Genomic DNA, 25,384 nt, shown 5'->3' with positions numbered 1-25,384 from the left:
ACATGTATTCTTTTACTAAGAGAAAATTTGGACAAAGACAGAGGGATAGCCCAGTGAGAAGAAGGCCATCTGCAAGCCAAGGAAAAAGGCCTCAGAGGAAACCAAACCTGCTGACACCTTGATCTTGGACTTCCAGCTTCCAGAACTGTAAGAAAATACGTTTCTGTTGTTTAAACCCCCCAGTCTCTAGTATTTTGTTATATCAGCCTGGGCAGGTGAGTACACCATCCTTACAGCGGAGAGTCTTGTTTTGGTTTTCTACTCTATGATCAGTCACCTTCCAAGAGGCTTTACTGTATTGGTCGAAGCTGCAATATATGTACTCATCTACTTGTATTCTTGGTGTTATTTGTAGCCCTTTATCAAGTGATTTATCTTGGCTGTTTTAGAGGAATCAGTGTTAAGTCCTGCTGCAGTGATGCAAAGCCACCTCCATTTTCTTTGGATGAATTCTCCTTTTCTTAGGTGCACTCCACATTGTTGCCATAACTGGGCATCTGTAAGTACAAATGAGGGCCTGCCGTGCTGCAAGTTACTCTTTGCTCAGTATTATTTTAATACTGGACATTGTTTTAAAGGCATGAACTAAGGCATACAAATAAGAGATAATACATGCAATACATGTAAAGTACCTAACAAGCTTAGCACAGAGTTAGCATTCAGTGTGTTTTGGTTATTATTATTTTTTTATTATTACTATATCTTCCAAGCCAGTTACCTTTAAAATTCCTTAAACTGATTGAACTTTAATACTTTGAGTTTTTCATACCTCAAGATGTTTTTGAGCATTGGAGCCTATTCCCACAGTATCAAAAGGTACGATCTATTGCAGAATGATCATTTGAAAATAAACTAAACACAATTTACATTCCCTGTTACCAAGCATGGTTATGCTTCAAACACAGATTTAAAATTGCCACTTAGGAACATAGTTCCTTAGTTTGTGCCAATAGTTTTCCCATTATTTTTCAATCTGTGCCATAATTTGTTTTATAGTTGAAGTTTTTCTATGTTTACTACTCATAGTTTCAGATAACTGCCCAGGAACAAACACATTGTACCATGACTGGATTAAATACCCTGCCCTTCCATTTTTTAATATGCCTTTTACTTCAAATGACCATATCTGACTAGAAAAATTGTCAGATTTTCAATAGTTTCCCCATTGGAGTAATGTTTATTTTGGCAATAATCTGCAATAATAGCAGGATAGAAATCAATCCATCTTGTTGGCAGCTTGAGTACTCATAGAGTATTTGCATCCAAATCTGTGTGGTTGATTAAAGCCAAAAAACCAACCAACACAACCCTCCCCCAAATAAAAATAGTAACAAGATAGACACTTAAAAATTCATGTTGCAGGAGCCCTCTCTCATGAGGTCCTGTCAAAGATAACAGCAGTTCTAACTTCCTTGTCAGACTCCTACAGAACCCTGGAGATCTAAGGAAAAGAATTTGGAAACTACGGGTCTAGATTATCTAAAAGTTGTGTGTTTTGTTGTTCAAGATGAGATTTCTTGCAATGAGCCTCTCTCAAGAATTAAACATATTTTCCAAACCACCAAGTATAGTACTCTTTCCAAAAATGAATCTTGGAACAGCCTGCCAGAGCTCAGCAGTAGGGGTATATGGACCACCAAGAAGGATATGCAGTGTATAGAAGAAGCAGAAACTGTGCATCATAAAGGGAAAGGTTTGGTGTTAAACGTTTGGAGATAATTTCTAATTTCAGTTCTACCTAAGGTCACCCATATGCACAAGAATCAACAGAAGTTTGTCTACCTGAGTTTCTGACTATATCATCTGCATGCTTTTTATTAGTTGGGTTCAGTCTCTAAGGGAGGGATTTGTTTAGTAAGTTTCTATCATTTGGGCGGCAGGTAAAGTATTGAGAAGATGACTGATGTGTCAAGGATCAAAAATCAAGCCACTGGCTAAGAAATTATGTTTCTGATTGATTTACTGTGAAATAACCTTGAACCATTTCACTTGTGCACGTTTGGGTCAAGCACAGCTAGTGCCTCAAATGTGAGTGACGAGGTCTTTTCTCATTCACTGGACCTGTTGTCCAGGAGATCAAGTTGGAAGAGAGTTAACAGGTGAAACTATGGCAGGGATAGAATAGGAGATGCAATTTTTCATATCTTGTATGTAAATTAGTCCTATCAAGAGACACTAAAAATGTTCACAATACCATTGCTAATATTCATTTATCACAAATTATTTAAAATGTAATTGATGCTAACACATGGTACTGTTTTCCCTTAGACAGTGAGAAACATAAAATTCTCATGTGATAAGATCCAAAGTGTGAGTCCTACTAGAATAGAAGACCAGGTAGGCTGGTTTACCATGGAGAGAGGAAACACACAAAACCATATATTCCAAATCCTTTAAAACCGAAAAATAATGGAGATGTTTCATGTCCATCTTGTGTGAACAAGAAGATTCGTGGGCCTATGGGAGCTACTAAAAATTAACGTCCCTTCCCAAGTTTGCCAGAGTACCGTACTTCTTACTTACCTAAAATGACCCAAATGACCACGTCTAGTGTCATTTCTCTGCATTTAACCACAGATGTGGGAGTATTGTCTCCCTGTGTGCTGCTAAAACGTACATGTAACTTATGAGAAAAGGAAGGACTCTGGGGGACATTCCTAATATTTTTATTCCCCTAGTCATATGAATTCAATCCAGCTTGGAAGCTCCAGATACCCTGTGAGAGACTGAGATTGGCAGAATTCAGTGGTGGATGAGAACAGAGGAAGGCTAATGGCAGCAGCTCCTGAGACGGGTAGAGGCAGATTTCGGTAAGTCAAGGCCTTCACAGTGGACCATAAGACTCTCCATGGCCAAGGCCCTGACTTACTCACTTTTGTATCCTCAAGGCCCTAAATCTAATAAATATACAGTGAATAAATGAACAACTGATAAATAGACTATTGTGGGAAGTGGTTACTAATGCAGGGAGAGGGAAAATAGGATGAAAAACAAGAATAAGGCAATGAGGTGTACACTTAGCTTACCTTGGCCCTAAGTATTCAGAAGGAAACCAGGACCCAGAAGAAACTGCTGAGTCAGTTGTGGTTTTTCTATGGAACCGAAATCACCCCACAGCTGAGGAGCAAAGAGAAGTGGGAAATGATGGCCAAAGGAGAAAGTGTCCACAGAGGCACTTCCTTCTGGACAAGAGGACCCTATCTTTACTTCTGTACAGTGTTGCTTTTATTGATTTACTCCCTAATGATGTTATACAAAAGGCATAAAAAATCTATTTTTCCAAGTAGAATATGAAGCTTGTATCTTCATACTTATGAAAACACACATGAGAAAACACATGTGGGATTAAAACAGTAATCCAAAGGATTATGTTTATTTGCAGTTAGTTGATTTTGTGCATGCATACCTACTTGTTCACATATGGGTTACGTGTGTCTGTTTCTGTCTTCTATACAATGTTACAGAGAGCATTTGGACCATAAATGAAATTAGTTTTTATTTCCTTTTTAGCCTAAGGTGTAGTTGTGTATGTTTTAGCATTTGATTCCATAGCGTGATTTTGTTTTATAGAAAAGGGACGATGTTTGTGAAAGTAACTTTCATGTGAACTTTGATTTTTAACTGTATTTGTAAAGTTTGCTTTTGGAACTTGTAGGGTCCTTTGTGAACCTCCGAGATAATCTCTTTATCCTGACATCTAGAGCTGAAGGGTTTCTTGAGAGTACATATGCTGAATTGTATACTATTTCTTTTTAGCATATGACAGGAGTTGGGTTCTGACTATATGGTATCTTCTTTTGGTTGGTGGTAAAGAAAGAGGGAACCAACAGAAACAGGCAAAGTATCTTCAGATTTTCTGTTGATTCATTGGAGTTGTTTCTTCAGCAGCTGGTGGATTCCCACATTCTTCAAGTGGAGGTAGAGTGATTTCTTGCTTACATATTTAGCTCTCTTTTCCTTTTGCTCTAAAATACTCTTGAAAAATATCCAAACCAGTAGGCTCCTAACTTAATTTTCTCCATTTCTCTCATGTTTTCTGTTTGGCAAATCACAATGAAGGCAAAAGATACACCTTTGTGTAAAGTCTAAGCATTGAATCCCAAGTACTTATCTGTAGAGTGTAAGTTAGTCAGTTTCCTTGCCCTCCACTAGTGCCTGGAATGCTTACAAATCCTTACAAATCCATTCCTGGGCATATTTTTAAAAAGTGGAAAAAAAAATTTTTTTTAACGTGAAAATCTCTACCCTGCGGAAGCACAAGGGAATCCAAAGATAAGAAAACATGCCTGAGGGTTCCTCAAGTTTTAATCACCTCTTGCTTGTGCATTCAAATAGAAAAAAGTCGTTCAGAAAATGAAGAATTCCTGGCAGACAGACAGAACAGGGCAGAGAAATATGCAAAGCTGGTGCAGCCTGCGGGAACCCAGCTACAAATTCACACTTTAGACCTACCTCAGCCCTTTTGGTGGAAAAGAAAGGAGTCACCCCCTAGCAACTGTTGACGGTATACCGCACTGTCCGTGCTGGTGTGTACCAGGATCAGGTGTGAAAGCTGAGGAACTCATGTCTGAAGATTCTAGAGCGTGTTTAGAAAGAACAGCCTCCTCCCCTAGCTGTTAGCCATCAAGTTGTACTGCACAGCCTCGATTTCTCTGTGCACAGATGTTAGCGCACCAGAGAAGGAGAAATGCAACAAATTCCTAAGCGCTTGGGTTGCTTTGGAAGCCTTGGCTTTCTACTGCCGCTGAACATCTCCAGTCCCAGAGATTGCCTGGGACAGCCCTCATCTCTTGTCTCCGGCAAGGCTTCGTCGCCTTGCCCAGCGGTTGCCACTGGCGCCCCCAAGCGCCGCACACCTGCGCGCTCCAGCCCTTCTCTGAGCCTCTTTCCCACAGAAGCGAACCGGACCCTGGGAGCCTCGGGTCTCGCCGGAAAGGCTTCGCATGTAATTCCCAGAGGCTAAGAGGCAGAAAGCAGAATCTCCAAGACTCCCTTGCCGCCCCGTTCATTCCTGTCTGGGATTTCCTCTTTGCAAAGGGGGGAGTTGCCTGGGACGGTAAAGATGCCCGGTAGAGCTGTGAGGTTCAAAGCTCGGAAGGTACTCAGGGGACCCCCATTGCTCCCAGCTCCTCAGAGACGTAGACAAACGCTGCTTGTGTGGTGGGGAGGGGGACTGGAGGGTGAAGAGGAGGAGACCAGAAAGTCCTAAACGCCTCTCAGAGGGAGAATAGGAGCATCTTTCCCCCTTCTCCGGTACTTTTCTTCCCAAAGTCCCATTTGGATCGGTTGGGCACTCCCTGGCGCACCAATACAGTACCAGTCTCACACATCCACTGGGAGGCACAGGCTAAAACCCAACTTGAGCATACACAGACCATTAATGCCCAGATGCTCACTTCTTTCAGTCTTCTGTAGGGCTTTCCCAGTGCTCCTCCAGGAGTCAGGGACTGGAGGTGGGTTGGGGAGGGGTGCTGGCGGTCCCGAAGCGAGGTGGCAGCTCGCCCCTCTCCACTTCCACATTTGCCATCCGTTTGTTTGCAAAGGTTCTTCCATCCTCGGGAGTGGCTGGTTGTCAGGAATAATCAGAACCCCGCCTGTTCCTCTGGGGGTGAATCCCATTTCCTCAACTGCTGTCCGGTGGAAGGGCAGTGGGAGGGGGCGAGGGAGAATCAGGCGGGGAAGCCGCAGGGAAAAGCGAAGAGGGGGGCGGGAACGTGGGGGGTTTTCACTCTTTGTCACTATTGAATTGGGGGCGGAGGGAAAAAAAAAACCCATTGTGGGAAGCTATAAAAAGCAAAGGGGGCGGCGATGAGAGAGCAGACGCAGAGAGGGAGACCGCGTGGAGCGCAAGACAGTTCCCAGGGCATCGCGGCGTCCCTGGCAGCGCTTGGCTGTTGCAGGGCTGTGAGCCGGAGAACAACGCTTCGGGGCGCCTGTGCGTGCGCGCGTGCGGGACCTTGGTTGGCCTCAGACCTCAAGGGTCTTGTCCGGGGGCGGTTCCTGATCCCCCATATAGTGCCCGCTAACTTTGAAAAGGAGGACTTATGTCCTGCAAAGGTTGAGACATAAGGGGTAGGGAAGGAAAAGAGGAGAGAAAACGCAACAGAGGCCGAAGGAGAAGGAACTAATGTGGACCTCCTGAGCAGCTGGGAGGAGGACTGGACCGCGGAGAACCGGGCGGGACCTCGGAGGTGCGGGGCAAGGAGCAACGGAAGCGGTGCGGGCCGTGGCGCTGGGGCTTCTTGCACCTCGGGTCACGCCTCCTTGGCAAGAAGGCGCCTCGCCTTTGATTGCTTCCAGTTACTGCAGAACTTCCTGTCCTGGCGGAGAAGCAGGTCTTGCTTGGATCGCGCTCCCTCCCGGTCTGAGGCGTGAGACTGAGTTCACACGGTGCTGGGCCCCCAAAGCCAAGTGGGGTTGGGGGAAACAGAGTCTGCGAGTCCCGGCGCCCCGCGCGTAGGACCCCGTGTTGGGGTCCTCCCTCCCTCTGTACCCGCACCCTTGCGGGCTTTGCCCCTTCCTGGGGACCCCTCGCCAGGCGATGGCCGCGTTGATGCGGGGCAAGGACTCCTCCCGCTGCCTGCTCCTACTGGCCGCGGTGCTGATGGTGGAGAGCTCCCAGTTCGGCAGCTCGCGGGCCAAACTCAACTCCATCAAGTCCTCTCTGGGCGGGGAGACGCCAGCCCAGGCCGCCAATCGATCTGCGGGCACATACCAAGGACTGGCTTTCGGCGGCAGTAAGAAGGGCAAAAACCTGGGGCAGGTAGGAAAATACCCCCAATGCACTCCTCATTAGGAGAGGTAGGGACCGGCGCTCTCCGACACTTCGTTTGCCTTTGCCCCCGAGTGCGCCCCCAGGTGTGGCGCGCAGGACGGCTGGGGAGGGGTTCGCAGATGCACGTCTGCACTGGTGGGGGTGGCTGGGTGACTGCGAGTGCTGGAGGGTGTGGAGCGGGCGGGGGAGGATACTTTTTCATCTTTGCTTGGGGATATGATGGGCATGTATGGAGATCTAGTGCGTACAGATGGGGGAAAGGGCCGGAATGGTCCTTCTCCACATTTAACACAGTGGATGTCGAGGATGATGTTAATAGCTAACACACAGCAACTATTATGTGTCAGGTACTGTTCTAAGCGTTTTACGTATATTTAATCTTCACAACCCTATGAGCTGGGCGCTGTTACTATCCCTATCCTGCAAATGAACAAACTTAGGCACCGAGTAGAAGCTCTTTGCCCACGGCACACAGTTAGTGAAAGTGGCAGAGCGGGATTTGAATCCGGACAGTCTGAGTCCAGTTTCTGGGCTCTTAACTGTCTCATTTCACAATCCGAAGAGGGAATTTACCGTTTTTCAGGTTCTTCTTCCTTCCCAGCCACTTTCTCATTTCCATGAAGTAAGGTCACATACAGAAAACTTCAATAAACGTGCATTTCTCACTCCTGGATATAAATCATCCTGGAGGAAACAAAATAACGAAGCGACAATAGCAGTATCATAGTTACGGAGGACCAGGGTGCCTGGGAAATAGCAAGGAAAACTCCCGAGGTTTATTTTCCAGAGGGAACTTTCCACGAGCATCTTTGTTTCTCTGTCACATAGACAGATAGATTGACAGTCATGCAAACAGTTACACAAACAGACACAGAGAGACACGAGTGCGCACACTCTGCACCCATTGTGGCCAGCACACAGCGGCCAGGAGAGGGGGCCCTGCGGGCACTGGGAACCACTACAGCTCCCCCTTCCGCTCCTTTTTTGCGAAGCCAAAACCGAAAGCCAGTTTGCCAAGCAGCACGGGCACAGCCACAGCACAACTGTCAACCCGTAAAGGCGGCTCATTGCCCCACAGATCCTGGGTTTCCTTGTTTTATGAGAGGATCCTGCTGCAGCTGCTGTGCGCGCTCTCGGCGTCCTCCGCTGCCCCTGCCCCCAGCGTCCTCCACTGCCCCTGCCCCCAGCGCAGGCGGCAGAGCGAAGGTTGACAACCAAGGCTGTCCTGAATGGACAGCGAGGGAAGATTCTGCTCCGCTTGGCCCCCTAGTGCCCTCTCACGGGGAGAGTTTTGCTCGTTTTGCAGTTCCAGAATGCTTCCTGGGCTTTGAAATGTCAAACATTTCAGCTATCCTCTCAAAGGAATACAAAGCCTGCAACCACAGTAATTTTTTTTTAAGTCTCAAGAGAAATAAACTATACATCTGCATACACACTACATGCATACATGTCCTGTGCATATTCTCACACATGTGTACATACCTCCATCCACACTTACAAGACCACTCTCATTCCGTTTTTCTCTTCCTTGGGAAACACCCTGCCATTTTCAATAGGAATGGACTTGTCTTAGAAGTCCATAATGTTATGGGTCAAAGATTAGAAAGAAAGGATGCTCTCAGTCCAAGTCATTAGATTTTTTTCTAATGCTACTGACTTCAAATTCAACCTTATCAGTTGCTGAAAAGAGCTGGGTTTAGTTTAGCCAAGAACAGAGGGATGGACCCAATAATCTTTGAGGTTCCTTTTGATTCTAATCCATGTACATTCTGTGAGTTTCTGCAAAGGGCTTTCTGTTTCCGTCACCATTGGGTAACACCTGATGTTCCTCAGTCAAATTATCAGTTATGTCAGCACTGCCGCTAGCCATAGGGTTACATGGGTTAGACTGTGAGATGCATCCCAGCACCTGGCTTACCCTTTATGTTTTGGTAGCATATCTGTATATAAATATGTATAAAATATGTGTGCTTATTTTTCTCTCTCTCCAAATATCTGCTCCTTAAAGAGGTTGTGACTCTGTTTTGCATGTCTTCAAGTTGAAGATTGATTTATTTTATAAATGAGTTGAATTTTTCTTTTTTTTTTTTCTTTTTTGAGTTGAATGTCTTGTACGCTTTCCATAACTTAGTGGTCCTATGGAATATATTTCATTATATTCACTTAACTATAATACAGGATCCTTAAAATTTGACATTGGGTTTGTGAGAAAATTACAACTTATTAGAGACAATGGTAACATAGAATTGAAACATTAAGTTGACTCACAGTAAGATAGCTGGGAAATAAAAGGATTATCTTCTGTATATTCTAGCTTCTCACTTGTTTATTGGGTGATCTAAAATGTGTACTGTTATGAAGGAAGAAACAGAAAAAAATCTTTCTTCTTTGAAGTAGAAAGAGGAATTGTTTGAATATTTATGGGTCTCTTTATCTTCTTTCTTCCACTAGTTATGTGGTTACCAAAATTCTTAGTACTCTTATTTTCAATAATGGAATGGAAATTAGAAAGACTATTCAAAACGGAAGATGCCACATCCTTTTATGGAGAAAAACTTTAGAAGTAAAATGTAGCTGAACTGCATTTTTATCCATCATAACATGATTGATTGAGAAAATTTGTAAGTAAAATGCCAACTGATAAAACTAGCTAATTATGTAGTGTCATCCTTAGGCCTATTAAGTCTGGTTGTCTCCCCGTCCCCAATCTTTGATTGATGATACTGAACTGTATGCATTTCAGAGGTACAGGAACCAGAGACTGTAAGATATAACTTCAAGTAGGCATATCAGAAACTTAGTCTTTGGTCTCCTTTTCCTTAAGTGAAAATTGAATAATGGTCTGTTTTTCCTGATTTACTTTCAGAATAGAGAATTAAAATAAAAACTTTATTGTGATTGCAGAAGAAATTACTGAAGAAATTTAATAATTCATTAACCTACAAAAGTGAAAATGAGACTAAATTGGCGCCAGGGTTTTCTTGATTCACCGTAGCTGATTTCATATGAAGAAAACATTCTAATTAGTAGGAATTCTACTTGTCCTGTCAGCAAGGTGAATCATTTGTAAATCACTTCTGGAGGAGTAGCCTTTGAATTTCAGGAAAGATTTAGAGGGTGCTCAGAGAAAATGAACTGTTCTCCAGGGGTGTTAAAATCCTCATTCTTAGGTTTGCTTTCAAAGACGCAGTTATGAGTTATGATTGGAAACTGACATCGAAAATTGAATTCATTCAGGTGAATCGATACAGAAGTAGCAAAAATTATTTGGCTGAATTATTCACATTAATGTTTTAATTTGACTTTCCTTTTGCATCTATTATTAATGTGTTTTAAAAGGTAGTGTGTGTATTTATATGTATATGGGATAAATTAGATTGTAGGACTGTTACTAACATATATATCAATATTTATATATCTCAATTTCTAAAGAGACTTGCAAATTTTCTAAATCAAAAGTATTATTAAACAAAATATTCAATATCATGCCCTTAAATATATTCTGATTAAGTACATTGTTGTTCAACATCACCTCTGGAGCGTGAGGTATCAATTTTTACAGGCCACCTTAAAGACAGATTTTAAAAAAATAAAGCAATTTATAAAATCAATTTACCCTTGAAATTAACAGTGATTTTTCTTTTTTGAGAATGAAAAACCTTTTGAATGTGTTTGTAATAGCTTCTTTTAGTCTTTACTCCTTACTTCGTCTTAGACTGGCAGATTAATTTGAACGCAATGCTGTATGATTTTGAAATATTTTTAAAAGTTATGATGAGCACTGTGGAAAATTATTATATTTTAAAGGTAGATAAGCTTCCTGGCATGTGTCTCTAAAATGAAGGTGAAACTGGTAATGTAAATTCAGATTCCATTATTTTCTGATATAATTTTGATGCTTGAAGAACAGTGGTTTGGATGAAGTTATGTTGTGAGAAAAGAACGCTTGACATACATTGAAACAGAAGCTTGAGGACGTTGCTTAGAGAACACTCATATTTGTATATTGCATTTTCTTTAATAAAAATGCTGTATCTATTTGCATGCAAAAACACTCATAAATATGCTCATTGAAAAAACTATATACCCTATTTTCTGTAGGTGATTTCTTCACTTTCTAAAATTATCCATGGCTTTTTTTTTTCTTAAAACCCCAGTCCTACTTTCCCCTGCTAGAGGATAAATATTTGCTACCTCCTCTGGACATCAACTGACACTAAACATAATCAGGAAAGAAAATCAGTTTTTAAATTAAATTTTTCAAAATAAAAAAATATTTGAACTAATCTACACTACACTACTTCTTTTCTTTCACTGTGGATAGTAGAGAATTGATGGTTGATACAAGTGAAGGTTACCTCGTGAATAGCAAGCAAAGTATTTTAATGATAATCTAAGTAGGGATATCCATCATTTTATTTCTGTGCTAGAGGAGAGAGAGTGAAGGACAAGGTTACTTAAACTCACTCCAGCTGTGACTTTGACCCTACCACAGTCTTCCTTAGCGCTCCCCTCTGATACATATTCCTTCCTGGGATGTTTCAACTCTTACAATTTTTAAAGTAGAGAAAGCAACGTAATAGAAAGGTAACATGTATTCTGTTCTAGGAGAATATTGCCGCTTCCTCTTCTTTTCCCTGCACAATCGTTTTGTGTACATTAAAATGATCTGTTAAATTATAGAGGCCTTTATCATACTCAATATATTTACTATTTTAGACTCAGTCTCTTCTGGCTGTTCATTCTTTGGTATTGATGTAACATTGAAATGAATTACAATCTTATTTCTGTCTGTGACTCCCTGAATACCCTTTTAAGTCGTTTTATTTCATTATACCTCTAGTCACTTGTACTCATCCATGAAAAGGAGATAAAGCTGCTCCTAGTTAATTATTCAATCATTGAAAAGATTTATGCGATATTTATATTCCTCTTATTCAGTCATTTTTTAAAAAAATCTGAAGCAGCCCTCAAAACAAAATTAATAAAAATTAATAGATTTTTGTGTTGTGTAGGATTGCTTTAAGATTACATAGAAAGATTAAATATGGAACGTATAAGAAAAGTTTAGTATTACTATTTAAGGAAAGCAGAAGTTACTTTTTTTCTTTCTCTGTCCCCACTTTCTGGGAATGAGAGAACAACATATTTATCTCTAATTGTTGGGTTTTTTTTTATTTTAGGATAAATATAAACCATTCTCCCAAACACAGAGGTCAACTGATATAAAATATGGGAGATTTTTTTTGATAGGAACATCTGTCCACAGGAGGAAAGTCACCATCCAAATATTTTAAATTGTGGCTTCCCAATGAGTCTCTCACGCTAACAATTTTGGGTTATTGCCCACTTCTTTGGGTTCGAAACAAGGAAGGAAGGCCATGAATAACACCAACATCTAATCAGGGTCCTCAGGGAGAGTTCATCCCATGAATCCTTGTCTTAGTAATGGTAAGTTAAATCAGAAACCTTTAAGGCGGAAGGGATTTCAATATCAGATATAAATTGCTGTATTTTAACTCAGTTTATGCAGCACTAAAAACAGAATTACTATATTCTAACTTTTATCCACAACCAATGAACCTGAATAAGAGACTATATTTGTGGGATCTTAATACTAGCTTAGATTTATCTATGTGCTTCAAATAAATGTAGAAATAAAACCAGCAAAACACAAAAGTAGTAAATATTTTAAAAAGTTACATATCTCTCTTCCATAGTTAGATAAAAGGGACAAATACGCATCAGATATCCTTTAAAATATATTACAGCATCTAATTTAATTGGTTGATTCTACTTATGTATTATAATTTGGCACACACAATAGCTCAAATTTAAATATTTCATTATCATGCAACATTTTAACTGTCCCAACCTGTCTAAAGCAAACAAATTAAAATCAATGAATGAATAAGTGCATTAAGTGGCAAAACAAAGCATCACAGTTAGGGGGAGAGACTTCTTAAAGGGGTGGATCCCTCCAAATATCTCCTAAAAAATGTTAGCTCTCCATATTATGCTTTACCATGTGGAATAATAATGTTCTTTCTTCCCAGGACTAGAAGAAAAGAGTGATTTTCAGATATTATTTTCAGATATTATATATTTTCAGAATATATATATATTATATATATTCAGATATTATATATTTTCAGATATTATTTCCTTAAACTGGCTTGCAAATAGTTATAGCACACATCAGATTATAGTAAGAGGTTCCATTTATTGATTATTTATGCCAGGCACTGCTCCAAATGCTTCATTTGAATTAATTTTTTAATTCTCTCGGCAGCCTTTGGAGCAAGTCCTAACATCATCCTTATTTTTATAAATGATAAAACAATAATTCTCCTGAGACACAGAGAGGTTATGCAGTTTGTACAAGTCACACAGCAGTAAGTGGAGAAAGCCAGAATACGAACCTAAGCGATCTAGTGTCAGAGCCTGCATATTTAACTACCAGACCATGCGCTACAATATGCTGCAATATACAATATGGACACAATATCCATACAGTGTGGACTTAAGAGGAAACATGGACCTTTATTTTATTCTTCCCTATTCTATATTCTAATGACATGGATATAACTCTACGTTCATTAAAACCATAGCAAAACCCAAACCCTCTGTTGATGCCAATTGCTACTCTGAGTAACCAAAGTATGATAGCAGTTCATGGGTACAAAGGCACGCACATAGTAGTACACTAGTTTCATCTCTGACTTGACTTGCCTCCCTGCCAGGGAGAATTCACTGTCAACAAGGAAAACACACACACACACACACACACACACACACACACACACACACACACACACACACACAGACACACACTCCTCTTCCTTTCTCTTACTCTTTCCCATTAAATTACTGCGTTGCCCCAAATAGAAGGGAATGCTATTGCATAGATCCTATTTTTCTCTTTTTTTCTCATGGTAACCACCATACAGTCCCCAGTACCCATCATCTTGCATCTAAGTGACGCCACGTGCCCACTGACATCAGCAAAGTGGAGGCCTTCTCAATGGCTTCTCTCCAGTGGCTTGAAGTGGGTCTGGCTGGCATCCCTCACATTCTGATCAGATTGGGGGAAGCTGTCTAGGTTTAGAACCTGCTATGGCTTTTGTTTTTTCTTGACTTCTGACCCCTCCGAGCTGCCTTTCAGAGAATCAGTTGATCTGTAGCAGCACTGCAGCACTACAGCTTCCTAACAGAATTCCTAGGGGAATTTTTCCAAATTTCAGCTGGCTAGCTTAATGTCTTTGGAAAAGCCACTTAACCTCTGGTCTTTTTTAAAAAATCTGTAAAATAGGATAACCGTAGCAGCCATAATAGTAACAATACTCATCTTACTGGGCAACAGGGAGGAAGAGGAAAGGGCACTTAGTCATTGAACTGATGTCATTATTACTGTTACCATTACAGAAATAAGTAAGGTCACGTGCTCCTGCACGAACTAGAAAGTGGCTGCTTCATTTTCCCCACCAAGATGGGAAGGCGTAACTAAATGAATGCATGTGATGTACATGAAGGAAACAAATGAACTCAGTTATACCCAGGCCAAGAATTGTAAAGCAGAACAAAACAAGACAAAATAAACACACACACACACACACACACACACACACACACACATGCACACATATGCTATCATGTTTCTTGCACTGATTGTCAGAATTAAAAGGGATGGTAAGTCAGTGCTGTCTTGTAAAACTTAAGCAAAATAGCACATAATTGAAGATTGATGAAATTACACAGAAGCAAGGGTATAGCAGACATTAAAAATACAACCACAGTAAGGAGAGGTCCTAAAAACTATGGCAATATTAGTTATTTAAACATGGGGACCAAAATAATCGAACCACATGTTATAGTCTGCTGCCAACACCATTCATTTGATATTCTCCAAAGTAAGACAGCCTATGCCAAGGCAAGCCTCTTGACACTTTCTGCACAGTGCCTGGAGCCCAAAGGGCTCGCTGAGAATTTGGAAGACTTAGAACTCTCTTTGAGTGTCAGACTGTCCTGCTAAGAGGACTCAGAAATTTGGAGCTCATTATTCTCGTTCCATTCCCTTTACTTGTTTGTTTGTTTGTTTGTTTTGAGTTCTTTTTTCATGATTCAGATAATTTGGAAGTATTTTAATAATGTTAAATTGAGAGTGAAAGTCATCTCACTGAAGTATGTGATAAAGTTCTTTTAACATACTGGGTACAAACTATTTGCCAATAAGAGTTTCTATCTGGTAATGAACTAAAAAACTTGATTCAAGTGGGAGGACAGGGAAAATTGTCATTTAAAACCAACTGAAATGACAGCTCACATTCAAAGAATAGTCTTCACTTGCTCATTGTAACTTCATCTTAACCATTTGGAATTTGGCACTGTGAACAAGCGCTGTGTTAATCTGTCACTTGAAAGCCAAAGTCTTTTTTCCAGTAACCATCCTCTGTACTCTGTTGTCTGTCTTTTATACCTAATATAGCCCCTTCCTCCTGTAATATTACGTATTTTTCTTTTCCTCCCTGGTTTGTTCCTCTTTATTTCTTTCACTGATTCCTCTACAACCTTCTGCCCATAAACGTGGGCATTCCTTCACATTCTCTCCCCAGTCCTCTTTTCTTTCTGTTCCGTGTTTTTTTCTTTGCTGACATTATTTCCTTCTTTGAAATCATTTGTCACATATGCAGATGTTCGTGGTAAAAACTCCTGAGCCCCCTTGCCTGCTCAACTGTTTTGAAGTCCTTTCAGAAACACAAAATCTCCATATCAAAAATGAAACCGTTTACGGTTAACTACAAATTGTCAGGAGTCAGGCAACCAAGTCTTTATGATTTCTCATTGCTATCAAAAAAGTCTGATAAAAAGTGCCCCGGGTTAGACTAGTGCAGGCCACAAGAATCAAGTCTGATTGCCCCAACTTCTCTTGCTCTTTTCCCTTTCATCACTTACTGAACATGAAATAAACCTGTGTAGGTTCCTATCAAGACAGGTGCTTTTGTTTCTTGAACTCTATTTATTTGAATGCTTTGGATGTAAAGGGCTTCCAGTTTTTTTTCTCTGTGATGGACTTGTTACATCAACTAGTGTCTGATGAGAATATGCAAGTATCTATTATTTACGCTCATGAAATGTTACATATTATAATATGCAAACCATATTTTAAGCAGTATATAATGTTTGTTTTTATAGCTTGAACTACGCACTAAAGAGTAATTTTTGGCTACTTGCTATTTTATAAATAATTACTAATTTCTAGTGTAAAACGCTTCCTTAATATTTATTTTCCACCTGATAGACTCTTAAAATTGCTTGCCTCTTTAATAACTGAATAAGAGGATTCTTCGTGTGCCTAATAATTATTAATCAAGATGGAGAGCTTTATAGAAAGAAACAAGAGAACCTTTTATCTACAAGTTTCAAGAACTTGTACAAGAGACTAAAGTGGGCATAGTTATAGCCGGGAGATACATTAGAAATCACCTAGTTTAACTCGCTCATTTTACATTCGAGGGAACCAGTTTAGGAGATGGTCATGATCTGCCCAATGTACTACAAATAATGCCTGTGACAAAGGAACTTCTGCTGGAACTCGGATCTTCTGACTTCTAACACAAGCCTTTCAAATGACAACAAAGCTCTGTAGAAGAATTAAATTCAGTTGATTAAAAAACTGATGGGAGATAAATTATAGGTAGAGCTCTTTTTTCAGCTCTAAATTTGTGTATGTCAAAATGTATTAGGAAAGAATACAATGTCATGATTCCAATGGTGTCAGTAGGATTTAAGCAAAATTAATGAAAGGATGTGGCTTTGACTACATTATCCTTGCTTGCTTTTTCATTCATAATATCTTAATAAGCCTGGCTAAAGAGAATCTGTACCAAAGAAATATATTTTACATTGGATCAAGTACACATACGTATACACATACACACACACACCCTTGAAAAAAAAGTTTCAACAATACTTTTAAGATGCAGTGAGCCTTTAAGTCCTTTCCTTCTATTCTGCTCTGCACTGTTCTCTTGTTCTGTTCTCTTTGCTCTCTCTCTTTTAAATACTGGTCATTACTTATAGAAATGACTGATCAAAACCTGTGGTTTGAAAAACCACTGACTCATTTGCTACTGCCCTTACCCTGAGGGAACTCAGGGCATTATGCTCAGAGGTTGGTAGTACTTGAGGAATCAGCCCCAGTGCGGAGAGATAGAAAGCAGAGGCAGGCGGGTTTTCATGGAGAGAAGCATCCACCATCTCAGACCTCTCCCACTTTCCCTTCTGCAACTGCATGGCAGCCTCTGGCCTAGATGTGGTGGAACTCTTCATCTTGGGTTGTGCCTAATCTCTGGCTCTCTCTCTCCTTCCAGGAGTAACTGACTTATAACAATGCTGTGTTTGGTCCTTGGATGTTTCCTGTTAATTAATTTCCATGTTAATCTGTTATCCCACATTAGTATTGTTCTTTCTGGGTGTATGCCATGTGTATCATCATACTTTATTTCTAAGAATATGCAGTTGAAGATGGCTACAGTTTCTACATAGGACAGCAGATGAGCTTGACAGAGCCTGGGATAAAGATTCAGAAGACCTGGTTAGCCTATTTTTTAATATACTGGACATTGAAGAAATCATCTAACACCTTTAAGCCTTAGTTTTCTTATCAGTAAAGTGGGAACTGTGACAATGGTGTCTTTTCCTACCTCTTTGCAAAAAATAAACTATTGTTTATTTACATTGCATCATTAGAGGTTGTGTTATGTAAAACAAAATTAAGGCCTTTCCACTCTGAATTTATGAAAGACAAATCTGAATTAGACAGAATCAACCCAAGAATGAGTTATTCGAGTTGGATTTTATGATTCTGGAATCATAAATTCAGTTTCTGTTTTGACAGATTGCCTTTATTTTTTTAGGGAAGAAAGACTGAAAGTGGAAGGTTTTTTGGTTTTGTTTCCTTTCTTTGCCTATTTGTCTTGATTTTCTTGTATTTCATCAAAAATTTCAGTACCAGTAGTAATTCTTCCACATTTCTTATTAGAACTTAGTGGTATTATTATAAGGATTATTATTTTTATTCTTGCAGGCTACAAACAGCCTGCTATTAGAATATCCTGCCTATGACATCCAAGAAGAGCCCTGTGTGTTTTTATTCTATCATGTATGAGATGTGTTTCTGTTTATATATTTTTAAAACATCTTGGAAAGGCATTATAAGGGCCTCAATAATAGAAGTAAATGTATTTTTAAAGCTCTAAAACTAAACTTGAGTGTCATATTTTGGGCACATTATAGATTACAGGGTTCACAATGGATAAAGTTCAGAGAAATAGCCAATTATAAAGTCAAGCTGTATGGGTGTGAGATCACGTGAACTGTGACGGACAAAATATATTTTGCCACAAACTCTTCCAACAGGAGGGTGGGTATTTTTCAAAGCTGGTGAAAACATATTATTGTTTTCCTAAGTAGGCATTTCCTAATGAACAGTGTAGTAGTTCTGATCTTTCACGTTCCACCTGCAGGAATCTCACCCAAACATTTGTCCAAGCTAGAAACAGTCTAGGCTTCCGGCTTGCCATCCCTGCTCCTAGGCAATTATGCTCTAATTGATAGGATTCTACTTCTTTTTTAATATTGATCTCTTTTGTTGTTTTACTGTCATCCCAACTGCCATTGCCTTGATTCAGACCATTATCATTTCCCAGTGTAACATTACAATTTTGTGGTATTTTTGCGCTTCTCCAAACCATCCTCCACACTACTGCTAAAGTGAGCTTTCTAAAGTAAAAATCTGATAAGGGTCCTCTAGAAATGTTCATTTCTAGAGCATGAAGTCTAAACTTCTCAACGTGGCACACAGTGTCATCAATTATCTCGTTTCTCTTACTTTGTCCCTGGGGCCACACAGCTGATGAGTGGCAGAGCTGGGATTTAAAGCCAAGCAGTCTTACTTGAGTCTGTCTACTTAATCGTGCTATGTTGCATCCTCCTATACATTGGAGGCCAGAGAATCCAGCTAGAGACTTTTTACTGGTATGTTTTAGAATTCAGATGTGATTAAGTGCTTCTGGTCAGCCAGTCAACTTGTTAATTGCTTACTTACTTCTTAGATGTATTAGATGCTATGATCACAGTCAACAAACATTTATTAGACACATATGTTATGCTGGGCCCTTGGTATAAGTAGCCGTAAAAACAAGTGTAGTGTATTTGAGGAATTCAGTTGGAATTTTCAGGTTGAAAGAGGGTCCCAGATATTGTCCAATTCAGGCCTCTATTTTCAATACAGTATGAGAGCTGAGCAATTTGGTGAGTTTTCCTTTTTTTAAAGATTTTTAAGGATGAATACTTGTATCTCTTAGTTCTCTCGTTAACCTTAATTATGTTAAGAATGGGAACATTCTGCTCTCTGCTGTAAGTGAAGCATGGACAAAACAAAGCTGGCTATCAGTCTCTAGGTAAAAACACTTCCTCATTAACAGAAAATGTAATCAAGCTATTTGAATCATTTTTCATGGAGTATATATACTCTGGTTCCCTTGATGAGCTGTTAGGATGCCCTGGAAGAGTAAGACTGTATTCAGCAGCAGTCAAGAAATGGTCTGACATGCTAGACATTAGGGTGATCATGTAAAGAGGTGGTGCCTGCCTTTTCTTTTCCAAATATTTTGGAAGGAATTAAATTTTGATTTTTTTTTTCCTTTGTAAATGCGTCACTGCTCCCTGAGGAAGTCCGATCCTAGTTTCATTTACAAAGCACTAAGGAAACATAAGTGGAAAGAGGCAGGTTTACAAGGAATAAGAAGCATGGTAAGACATAACAAGGTTGCACTAGTAGGAGGGTAGGAGTCTGGTGACTTCAGAACAGATGGTAGAGGAGTTGTGTTAGGTAAAGTGGACAAGATCTTCCTACAGGTAAGGTGGAGGAACAGAATAGAATGGGTGCTGAAATATATCAAAGCAAGAATGTGATAAATGTGCAAGTTTAAAATGATGTCATAGATTTTTTTAACAAGCACGCTCAAACATTATTTTTCCAAATTAGTCACTGCAGAAAACTTATTCCTCTGATATTGTCATTTAGACCTTTCTTTTGAAACTAACTTCAGAAGTAGTTTACATGTTTATTTATTTTAGGCCATAATTTTATGACCATAAACCAGATTATATATATTGACCAACACGTCACATTCAAAATCCTTGGCTCTGAGTGGCTTTGTGTTGTTTCCATAAACGAAATATCCCACAGAAGGTGAGGACGTCAGTCAAAGGAATGTAGTGTACTTTCTGAAAACAATTCCAAAAAGTTCCAAAAGGCATTCTGAGTCAGTATTGCGGTTATAATTATAAACGTTTCAATGTTGATTGCTTTAAGGTGGTATACCCTCAGTTTGATTGATAGTCTTAAAAAAAAATCTGTAATATTATCTTGTAACCGGGTCCTCTCTATTAGAAGAACCTGGTCGAAATGTATGTAGCATGGCTACCGTTCCTCAGGAAACCATCATTTTCAGGAAGCAGTTAATGAGTGCAAACCAGTAGTACATTCCCCACCCAAAACCCACTCTTTTCCTGAAAGAAAAGGCAGGAACAAATCATACACAGTGCAATGCCATAGAGCCCAGTCTGGTGACACACGTTACTTCATGTGCCACTTAGTAAAAATGCATGCACTGAGGCCAAAAAAAAAAGTCTGTCATAAGTTATTTTTTAATGCAAACATATCATATTAAAGTTTCAGAGAAAAGGCTAAATGGCTTAACTCAGTAAAAATGTTTTAGCAATTGTTCAAAATTAATACAATGCTTCCAAAATGCTCTTTGGAAATCCTTGTAAATTTCCTTACTTGCCTATTTGCCCTATTGCTATCTTCCCAACACTCTTCAGAAGGAAATGGCTTCTTAACAAGAAAAATCTTCTTGAAATTACATTTCCAGTGGGGTCCTGGCCACACCAGCTGTAACACATTGTGACTAAATTTTAGTCTCTTTTGGTTCTCATTGTTAAAAACACAAGTGACCAACCGTCAGGTCTTGTGCCATAGCCACCCCAGTGACTGATTACAAATTGGACTGGAGTGTGTGTGTTGTTAGAAAATATAAGCTTTTGACACAAAATAACAACTATATTTCATGGCCTGTCACTTAAAAATTAAGACCAAAAAATATAATTGTGATTCTCAGTAGACATCAATAAAAAAAAATGTAGCCCAACCTCACCAGTAATTTTTTTTTAAAAAGTCTACTTCTGGGAGAGTCAGAGACTAGCTGGAGAAAATTCTCTGATGGTGGGGCCAAGATGTTCTTAATCTTCAAGGGCTATTTAAAATATCTTAGGGAATCAAGGCAGAGGGGCCAGAGCACTGGACAAATTATTGATTTCAAATCCCTGCTACCAGATTTAAGAATTGCACACTCAATGAAGAGCCAATAGCATCACCATAATAAGATTTAATATGAGGATTTGAAGGAGTGATAATCTGTAGCTAAGATGCATGGAAAGGAAAGAAAGAACATAACTGAGAGCTACTTGTGACTTAATCACAAAACCAAACAGGATAAACAGGCCAACTTCCAAATTGTAGTCATTGCCTACCCGTGGATAATGCAATCTCGTATTATGTGTTGTGACTGTAGTGTGCACACTCCTACCGATATCCTACAGCCAGCATGAGTGTGGTTGGTACTGTGATTGGATATCTAGGCAATACATGGGCCCTTGCTTCTAGAAGATAGTGCAACTAACATTTGTTGAAAACCTACTTTATGCCAAGAAATTTACATTAATTTCACTATATTAATAACATTTAATTAATTTTCTCAATACCCTATAGCGTCTGTCATGTGCAGAGCACTCAGTAAATATTTGAGGGAGGCAGTTAGGCAGGAAGGAAGATGCTAGAAAAGTGACTATATACATTATGAGCAAGCTCAGTATTTGGTACCTGTGGTCCCATGATAGATCAGCTTCAATAACTGTAGTTATTTGACTACGGTTTTAATACGGAAGAGTTTCACCTTGATGAGCGAAGTGGGGAGAACACTTAAGTTTCATTTTTTTTTTTCTGTAAAAGTGAGTGAGATTGTTTTTCCATACTGGCTTTTTTTTTGGAGTTTAACAACTTTATAGAACTGTGCATATAAACTCTGGAAACACTATTGAAGTCCTTGTTTTCTTACCTCTGAAGAAGAAACCAAAATTGCCACAAGCTTCAAGGGGAGTAGAGTATATATATCAATTAAAAGAAAACTAAACATTTTAAATATCTAATAATTACTCATGGGACTTAAAGGTAACAATAGATTGCTAAATAAGGACCTAAAGATAAGTTGTGGGAAATTCAGCCCCGCAAATTGCAAAGAAGTGAGTCTTACTTTATACTATTCTAGATGTCAGTTTTAGTGGGAGGGGAAAGACAATTAATACTAATTGTTCAATAGACTCTGGGTTGTTCACCATGTTTTCTCTGACCAGATTTTCATTAAAGATCAGGAAGTCAAGGTATGGGCCAAATGTCTCATTATGTCTTAAAGGGAATAGGGAAGAGAGATATTCCCTTGTTGGTCTGATTGTTGCAAACCCGGTGACAAGAACATAGAGCATTTTTGAAATTTGCACATGCTTAACACCTGGAATATTCTGAGAGTTACGGTCATTCTTCATCAGTCACCAGAATGAAAAACCAAATGCCGATCTGAAGGAGGACTTCTGAGGCAATTCTTCTGGAGCTAGCAATAGACCATACTTGTCATCTCTCAGACATAAGCCTTTAATCCCCTCTTCCTAAAATTGTTTATTTTAAAATGTGAGAAAGGCTAAGGATGTCACAGCTGAGTGGTGAGCTTTCTCTTTAAAGAATCCCATCCTTCAAACCCATCTTCGGCAAAGAAACTGGCATTTCATGTGCTGAGCAGACGGCGTCCCGCAGCTCTGGCCAGCCCGCATGTGTAGCTGGGCCTACCTGGCACACAGGTGTCCTGATTTGGACCTTGAAATTATGACACCCCACTTTCCTCCACTGGGGAGTATGACTTGACTATGCTGTTTTCCAGTGACAACAGATATACTGGCCTAACAATAACAGCTCCGACTAAGGTGATAACATAACCCTCTAACATACTTAGCTGGGACTCAGGGTACAGGGTTTGTTCTAGGAGTCTAGGCCAACTTTTTGGTTTTGATTTCCTTTTGTATATTGTGTTGTGTCACCCATATCTCCTCCTTTCACCTCTTAGGATCTGGGGTACATCTCAGAAGGGTGAGAAAGTTCCTTAGAGAAGGAAAATACTGCTGTAATAAAGCTAAAAATTGTACATTATAAGGTAGTTTTCTAATAATTAATAAATATTGAGCAACCACATTCCAATGTTAAGTAGTCTTCAAGCGTTTAAAAATAAGCAAAACTAGACAAATGCATTAAACTTTTCATAGCATTTTACAAAAACTACTGTGAAAGTAATAGGAGATTTTTAAAATGCAGGCAACAGGAAGAAATTTAGTTGCTGTTCCTTCTGCGTAATCTTTTGCATAATCATTTCAGTCACACCAAAAATATTTCTTAGTTCTGGGCAGAACCCAGATTTTTGTTTTTAATTTTGTTTATTTATTTTTGGCTGCGTTGGGTCTTCATTGCTGCACGCAGGCTTTCTCTAGTTGCGGCGAGTGGGGGCTATTCTTTGTTGCGGTGCACGTGTTCTCATTGTGGTGGCTTCTCTTGTTGCAGAGCACAGGCTCTAGGCACACAGGCTTCAGTAGTTGTGGCACATGGGCTCAGTAGTTGTGGCTCATGGGCTCTACAGAGCAGGCTCAATAGTTGTGGCGCACAGGCTTAGTTGCTCCGTGGCATGTGGGATCTTCCCGGACCAGGGCTCGAACCTGTGTCCCCTGCATTGGCAGGTGGATTCTCAACCACTGCGCCACCAGGGAAGTCCAGAACACAGATGTTCTGACTTTTTTTTTTAAATAAAGAAAGCAATATTTAAGAACTTTCCCATTCCTTTACATCTTAGTAACAGCTGCCTCTAACACCTGCTTATAATGAATATGTCTAAGTCGGAAAAACATAAGGGGAAATAATGAGGGAAGTAGGTGGTATCATAATTTAGAGCTATAGATTGTGTTCTTGCCCTGACTCTGATTCTCTCTCACAAAACATAATTTTGAAACTGATATCTTATTTATTAAAAGCTACTCATTTTCACTCTAGTAGGTTCTACAAACTTGGTTGGGTCTGCATTTAGATAAGCAGATAAGATTACTTGGCTCAGCTCAAGAAGGAAAAGTTTATTACCCAGAAGTGATTTTATCCCACTGTCTTAAGATAATTCAGTTATCACCATGGATCTAAAAGGAATAATATGATATGGAAGAGATATTCTGATTTTCAAAAAAGTGAAGGTTTATTCTATAGAATGATGAATGTGGACTACATTACAAAGCAGATTATAAAATTAGGTACTTAGGGAAATAGATTTACCCAAGGAAAAAACACAGGTTTACTTAGAATAAATCACAACAAACTAATATTATTATTTCTTCAGCACGGGAACTGGTCTAATACCAATATGAAGTTTAGTCCTTGCCATTTATAGCCATTTTCTTTGTGAGTTAATGACCTTTTGGCTTTAAATACCACTATATGCCAGTGACTCCCATATTTATATCTCTCAGCAATACCTCTCTCTTGAACTTCAGAATAATAAGAATAATGTGTTAACCTAACATTTCCACTAATAGATATTTTATACTGACCATATCAAAATCATCTTTTCCCTTTTCCAAACCTATTGCACCCATGGATTTCTTCATCTCATTTGATGGTAAGTCTCTTTTTCTAATTGCTCAACCAAAAAGGCTTGGATTCATCTGTAACTTCTCTCTTTCCCTTAAAAACATATCCATAGATCAGAACAGACATTTCTACAAAAGTATAAGTTATCAGTAGCTCACAGAATAATGACTTAGGAATTTAACTGAGGCAGGACAAGATACATACAGGGCAGGACAGACCTTCCTAAGAAAATACCTTCATACAAACGTGAGAAACATTCATTTTATAGTCTAGGAAGTGTTTTATCTGACATTTAGAGTATTAACAAATTTGGTATCCTAAAAACCGATTCAATCATCAAGTCTGCCATTGACAGAGCAGGAAAAATTAATCAAGAAGCATTTATTGGCCATACCCTATAAAAACAAAAGCACTTTGAAAATCCTATTATTTGTTAGACTGGATTCCTCAATCATATTTTTAGTGACCAGACAACACCAAACCCATGTATTAGCTGTGCTTTCTTGATACTTTCCAAATGTTTTTTGGTTTTGGTGTTTTTCTTTTGGGGGGGGTGTCTTCTTTTAATTTTTCTTTATGTTATAGTACATACATAGCTAGCAGATAAGGAGAATGATTTCTTAGATTGGCCATTATGTTCTCTAATAGTCTTATATCGAGATGTGACTTAGTTTCCCAAACTCAAATTTTCAAATAACTTTGCTCTAACTTGACTCTTTGGAAGGGCAGGCTTTATTGATTGTTTAAAGGAAGGGGAAATGGGACTTCCCTGGTGGCACAGTGGTTAAGAATATGCCTGCCAATGCAGGGGACAT

At 39.4% G+C, this 25,384-nt stretch overlaps 1 protein-coding gene across 1 annotated transcript in view; it reads left to right on the top strand.

The window, feature by feature from the left end:
• The first annotated feature begins 5,835 nt into the window (after window positions 1–5,835).
• Window positions 5,836–25,384, top strand: part of DKK2 (dickkopf WNT signaling pathway inhibitor 2) — a 101,718-nt gene continuing 82,169 nt past the window's right edge. Inside the window, exon 1 of the mRNA XM_060147375.1 lies at window positions 5,836–6,763. Within this exon, the coding sequence (XP_060003358.1) occupies window positions 6,542–6,763 (222 nt within the window). The 5' untranslated portion in view covers window positions 5,836–6,541. The remainder of the gene's footprint in view (window positions 6,764–25,384) is intronic.

Source organism: Lagenorhynchus albirostris, chromosome 4 (genome assembly GCF_949774975.1).
Source record: "Lagenorhynchus albirostris chromosome 4, mLagAlb1.1, whole genome shotgun sequence".
NCBI lineage: Eukaryota > Metazoa > Chordata > Mammalia > Artiodactyla > Delphinidae > Lagenorhynchus > Lagenorhynchus albirostris.
The sequence above is the reverse complement of the archived record's forward strand: the minus strand, read 5'-3'. Positions and strand labels throughout refer to the sequence as shown.